The sequence below is a fragment of the Belonocnema kinseyi genome, chromosome 6 (genome assembly GCF_010883055.1).
Source record: "Belonocnema kinseyi isolate 2016_QV_RU_SX_M_011 chromosome 6, B_treatae_v1, whole genome shotgun sequence".
NCBI lineage: Eukaryota > Metazoa > Arthropoda > Insecta > Hymenoptera > Cynipidae > Belonocnema > Belonocnema kinseyi.
This window is the reverse complement of record NC_046662.1, coordinates 79033576-79039575: the sequence shown is the minus strand read 5'-3', so window position 1 is coordinate 79039575 and position 6000 is coordinate 79033576. Positions and strand designations below refer to the sequence as shown.

The following is a 6000-nucleotide window of genomic DNA, read 5'->3' as shown; positions in this document are numbered from 1 at the left end:
TATTTTATTAAATGATGAGAGAATTGAACAAGTTGATAAGTTCGTATACCTTGGTAGCTTATTTACTAGGGACGGGAAGATATATGAGGAATTAGATAGACGCATAAACGAAGGTAAGAAGGTTATTGGTAGAGCAGGTCCACTTATCAGAAGTAAAAATATATCAAATAAAGCTAAAATGGCAATACATAATTAATATTTGTACCGACTGTACTATACGGTAGCGAGACATGGACTTATAAAGAAAAAAATAAGAGTAAAATTAACGCAATTGACATGAGATTCATGCGCATAATATGCGGGAAAACCCTGATGGACAAAGTAAGTAACGAGATAAATCTAAAAGAATGTGGTGCAGAAGAGACGCTAGTAGAGACATGGGGAAGAAATCGGTTAAGATGTTTCGGATATGTTGAGAGAATGCCAAATGAACGACTAACGAAACAAGTGTATCAAGGTAAAGTAAATGGCACAGAAACACGAGAACCTGCATGAAAAAATGCATGGAAATAAAAGAAGCTAGAGAAGTATGCCAGGACAGGAAAGTATGGCGGCAAATAGTTAATAAAAAGAGTGTCAATAGAGTGAATGACGCCTGAAACAAAAGACCTTGGCCACTAATGGACTCAAGTGGGGAACCTTACATAACGACTTCGTGAGATTCTTCGCTTGGGGTGATTGCTAGAGAGATTGATCAGCAACCTGGGTCGGAGCAGTGTTGCGGAACGAACGTGTTATTTACTTAAATAGCACGAGAATTCTGGATCAATCTGAAAAATCTCTATCCCTTCCACACACTACTTCTTTCCCCTACCGAGTGAGTCACGCCTACCCCGAAAGGGAAATGGCTTAATGGTGTAATAATAATAATAATAATAATAATAATAAATAAAAGCCTTTAATTATAAATGTATTATTATGAATTTATGTTAAAATCTGGAGATTCTAAAATTGTGAACTGATTCCGAATCGCCTTGTAAAATCAAATATTCTCTTTCTAATCTTTAAAGTACAGTACAATTTAAAAAATCATTAATTAATTTATGTTAACTGTTTTCATCTAAAGTCTTCTATTTCAAACGCTTCTAATTCTTAAGTCTTCGAGTATTTTAAACTGCATTTCCAAATTCTCTAAATTAAAATGTTTATTTTTTTCTAAAAAAAACTGGTAAAATTCCCGGTCAAAAAATAAATTCACTTATTTCCTGGTCACATTAAATTCCCCGTTTCCTGGTCCAGCGGCCATACTGTATATTCCGGAAAATATTTCTCCTAGTCATAATCAAAATTCAAAAATTTTGTTCTTTCGCCCTACCCTAACAAAAAACCTGCAACATATTATTAATTTGAACGTATAAATAAACTCACCAGCTGGCAGGGTAGTATCAACATCTCCAACAACCTGCGCAAAGATTTTATAAAGCGGCTCTAAAATGAATTCGATGAAACTCCTCTGCGCCGTATTGTGGGCTGGTTTCTTCGTGAATTTCCTCGTCTTCGAATTAAAGAAAATATCTCCCCAGAGCCTCTTTGCGAACTCGTTCACGTTTATTGAAGGACTTCTTCTAGCGTAAAGAGCCGCGAAGGATTTCAGCGTGAAACAAACATTGTACTCGGAACTGGCAAAGCAAACATTTCCGAGCGAGGGTGAGACGTAACCAGGATTTTCGTCAGTCGACATCTCCGCGATTTTAGTATTGATGTCTTCAACAATATGCCTCAGTTTGTAATATGCGTCTATTGGGGGTAATTTCAGTTCCAAAACCAAACGGTCAATCTTGTTTATACAGACTGTTATTGCCAGCTTTTCTTGAATAGCGTGCTTCAGAAGTCGTTCTGTGTTTAACATGACACCTTCTGCAGCATCGACAACCAACATCGCACCGTCCGACATCCGAATAGCGGCTGTGGCTTCGTCGGAAAAGTTCACGTGACCCGGAGTGTCGAATATGTTCAACAGATAAGACTTGGATTTTACATCCTGCAGGAGGAGAGTTACTGGTGTCGCTTTAATCGAAACGCCTCGCTGCTGTTCGGTGAAAAGTGTATCCGTGTACCGCAAAGGTTTCTCGTCCGTCACGGAGTGCATGTATGGATGCGTTTGTCTAACCAAGCAGTCGACGAGAGTCGTTTTCCCATGATGCAAGTGTCCCAACAAAACTACGTTTCGAATTAGATGAGGTGCGTCCATCATGTCTGCAAGGAATTCTATATTGTAGGTTGTGTCAGGAAGTTGCTGCTGTTTCAGTTGAAACTTTGGTTTTTTTGTGGGCTCAACTAAAGGTTTTTCTAGAGGCTGAGCGTCTTCTTCTTGGACTAGAACTTCCACCTGGAATGTTAATAACAAGCAGGTTAGCAGTTTTCATCAAAGAGAAAAATTCTCGGTTCATAAACATTTTTCACTGTCAATGAAATTTAAAAAATCGAACTCTAAATCTAAACAATTTTCCATTTGAAGTAATAAAAACTGAGATGAAAATTAAAGCACTGGAATTGAATGTTAAACCTTTAAAACTGCCATTTTTTAAATTAAATTCAGATTAAGTTCCAAAAATATAAATCCACGTTAATATTTTCAGTGCTCTAAATCAGGGGTCTCCACAATCCAGAGGTGCAGCGTGACCCAGAATCACTCGTGTTTTTTCAAGATCTACACAATATTTTTTTTCAACAAAAAACTGAGAGGTAATTTATGACCCCTTTGAAAAAAATCCCAGTTGGAAGGGCTCGGACGACCCTTTTTCCTGGTATAACTTCACAAAGTTTGAAATACAAAGTATTTTATTTAAAGTATTTGAACTAAGCAATTGCCGACAATCGTTCACTTCGACATTAATAATACTAAATAATTTAAAAAATACTAATAATAATAAAAATATGTGGTCAAAAATAAATTAAGGCGTTCAAAATTTAAGAGCTTTTTTCAAATCGAGACCCTGTAAATAAAATTATTTCAGAATAAAATCTCGAAAATAGAAAAACTTTGAAAATTTATTACTTAAAATTCAAAGGAATTGAAACTGAATTTGGCTAAGATAAACAATTAACTTTTCGTAATTTTTAGTCTCAGAAAGTAAATTTTTGAACTTATAAACCCTTAAAATTTAATTATTGGAAAAACTTTTAAAATAAAAAGTACTTTTTAATTTTTAATAGAAAAGTTTTTAAAAACGCTATCGCAACTGAAGAGGAAAAATTCTTTGCATAACCATTAACAGATCATAAAAATGGTAATTCATTTATTTTTTGTATCTGCTAGATATAATAATATAAACAATTATTTAAGTCCATTTAACAATTTTTAAAACTTTAATATTGAAAAATTTGTTATTATGGATTTAAAAATTATGTTTTAAATATCAGGTAATTGAAACTGAAGGACGCGGTAATTTCTTGCTACATTTAATTTAATTTGAAAATTAAATTTTAAATTATTTGGAAACTAAACGGTTTTTAGGGAATTTAAATTGTGAGTATAAACATTACAATCGTATTGAATATTTTATTTAACAATATTAAAGTAACGAAAACTAAACATTCATTATTTTATTTTATAATTCTTAATTTTAGCGTGAAGTTTCGAATAGAAATAAGGGTCTCGAGTTTAAGGGTTCCCAGCGGCAAAAAATAGGTTAAAGGTTTTTTAAAGTTCTAAATTGAAGAATAAACCAATTAATTTAACAATTTTCAGAATTATATTATTCATAGCAATTTTAAGCTAGAAACATTAAAAATGAAAAAATTACTTTTTTTATAAACTGAACACTTCTTAAATTAAAAGTTAAATTCTTTTTATTTTAGATAGTTTAAAAATCCTTAAAATTCAATATTTTATTTCAAAATCTTAAAATATCTACATGTTGATTTTATCAAGGTTAATAAAATTTAAAAATTCGAACTCTAAACCTAAACACTTTTCCATTTGAAGTAATAAAAAATAAACTGCAAATTAAAGTCTTCAAAGTAGAAACCTTGAATTTTAAATTCTTAAAATAGAAGTCTAAACGTCTCTTAATTAAAAAATTTTCTATTCAAATGCTTAATAAGAATAAACGCGTATAAAATGGAAGTTACTGACACTTTTTAAATGAATAATTTTAAATGAAATGCAGATAAATTAAAATTTTTTTAACTTTTATAAATTATGTGTAGTTCCAAAATTCTGATTCAATTCCAAAAATATAAATCTAACTTTGTGATTTGGAATGCTCTAAATTAAAGAATCAATCAGTAAGCTTTAAAATTTGTAACATTATATTATTTTAAGGAAAATTAATCTAAATCTAAATTACTTTCATCTTAAATAGTTTAAACATCTTCGAAAAGCTTTAAAATTTGTTTCAAAATCTTAAGAAATCTAGAAGTTGTTTAAAATTTTTTAAATAATTTTCCTAATTTTTTCCGAGCTTCTAAATATCTTCTAAAATAAATCGAATTTTTCCTACGATTTTTAGAAACTCCTGCAAATTTAAATAAATTTTCGATAAAATCTTCCAAATTATGGTATGACAATTTTGGAAACCTTTTAAAATCTTTTTAAATATTCTGTTTAAGTAAGTTTTCAAGATGAAAAATCATTCAAAATTCTTAAAAAGCTTTTAAGTTTTTTGTTTGAAATCTGAAAAAATCTATATTTTGTTTTAAATTATACCACAGCAATTAGCACCGAAATTTCAGTACGAATAGCCAAATCTTTTCAGTAAAAACACTTCGTTTAAATTATTTGAAATCATTTTGAATAATTTTAATTAATTTTGAATCTTTTCAAAAGTTCTAAATATTTCTTGAAATTAATCAAATTTCGTCTAGAAATAATAAGTATTCAATTGTTATTTATATATTAAAAATCAACAATTTCACTTAAAATTTTTTTAATTAAATGGGTTAAAAAATGAATATTTTACACTGAAACAAAATTTTTAATTTAATGAAAGCCTTTAATTATGAATATATCAATATTATGAAGTTCTTTTTAAGTTAAAAATAGTTTATTAGGTTTTAGTCGGACGTCTACATTTTTTTTTAATAAATAAGATTTTCGAATTGAAAAAGTTTAATTTTTGAACATTATAATCTGGAAATACTTCAATTTTGAACGGATTCACAATCGTTTTGTCAAATCAATTATTGCTCACTTTTTAATACTTAAAGTACATATCCATTTGAAAAATATTTTATTTATTATACTTACAGCTGATAAAATAAAAATGATTTTTGTAACAAATTTTCAACTTCAAAACTTTTAATTTTTACTTGTTTAAATCCTCAGGACTGCATTTTAAAATTATTTAAATTAAAAATATACGCATAAAAATCAAAATAGAAAAATTTTAAAGTTAAAGATATTCGACTTACGTATTGTGAACTGAATGATATCAGAATTGAAAAATATAATTCCAATAATTACTCTAAAAAAACTGTTGGAATCGAACTTGGACAGATTTTTTTCCGCTAAAAAGTGTAAAAATTCCGGTCGAATAATAAATTCACTGGCATTTCCCGGTTTCAAAACATTCCCGGTTCAGCGACTACCCTGAATAAAGTATTCGGCAAAACGAGATTCGGAGAATATTGAAGACTATTTTTTTTTTATAGATTATTTTAGATGTAAGCACGAACCTGCGGCCCATAAACTTCAAGCGCACTTGGATAATATCGTTTATCCTCATGCAAGACGACTGCCGCTGAATTTGTATCCATTTGATCACGAGTATCGTCCTTGTCTTCCTCCATTTCTTCATCAGATCTGTCGCGATCATCTCCCTCGTCGCCGACGATTCCATATTCGTTTTCATCTTCACTTTCGGATGCTAAATCGGGTCCGATGTAGTTTCCGAACTCGTCGTAGAGGTCTGCATCCATTCTGAATCCCTATTTAAAAAAATAATACGGACCAGAGCATTTAAGTAGCTAATTGTTAGGTAAAACGGGAATTTCATTTCTTATTAAAAACTGTTTATATCATATGGGGCTGGATCTCGTTTCTAGTTATTTCTGTGA

At 30.2% G+C, this 6000-nt stretch overlaps 1 protein-coding gene across 1 annotated transcript in view; it reads right to left on the bottom strand.

Moving 5' to 3' along the window:
- The window catches only part of LOC117174478 (116 kDa U5 small nuclear ribonucleoprotein component), a 30524-nt gene that overhangs the window by 20833 nt on the left and 3691 nt on the right, over window positions 1–6000 (bottom strand). Inside the window, exons 2-3 of the mRNA XM_033363631.1 lie at window positions 5620–5871; window positions 1369–2329 (exon numbers count right to left, since the gene is read on the bottom strand). Coding sequence (XP_033219522.1) covers window positions 1369–2329; window positions 5620–5862 — 1204 coding nt within the window. The 5' untranslated portion in view covers window positions 5863–5871. The remainder of the gene's footprint in view (window positions 1–1368; window positions 2330–5619; window positions 5872–6000) is intronic.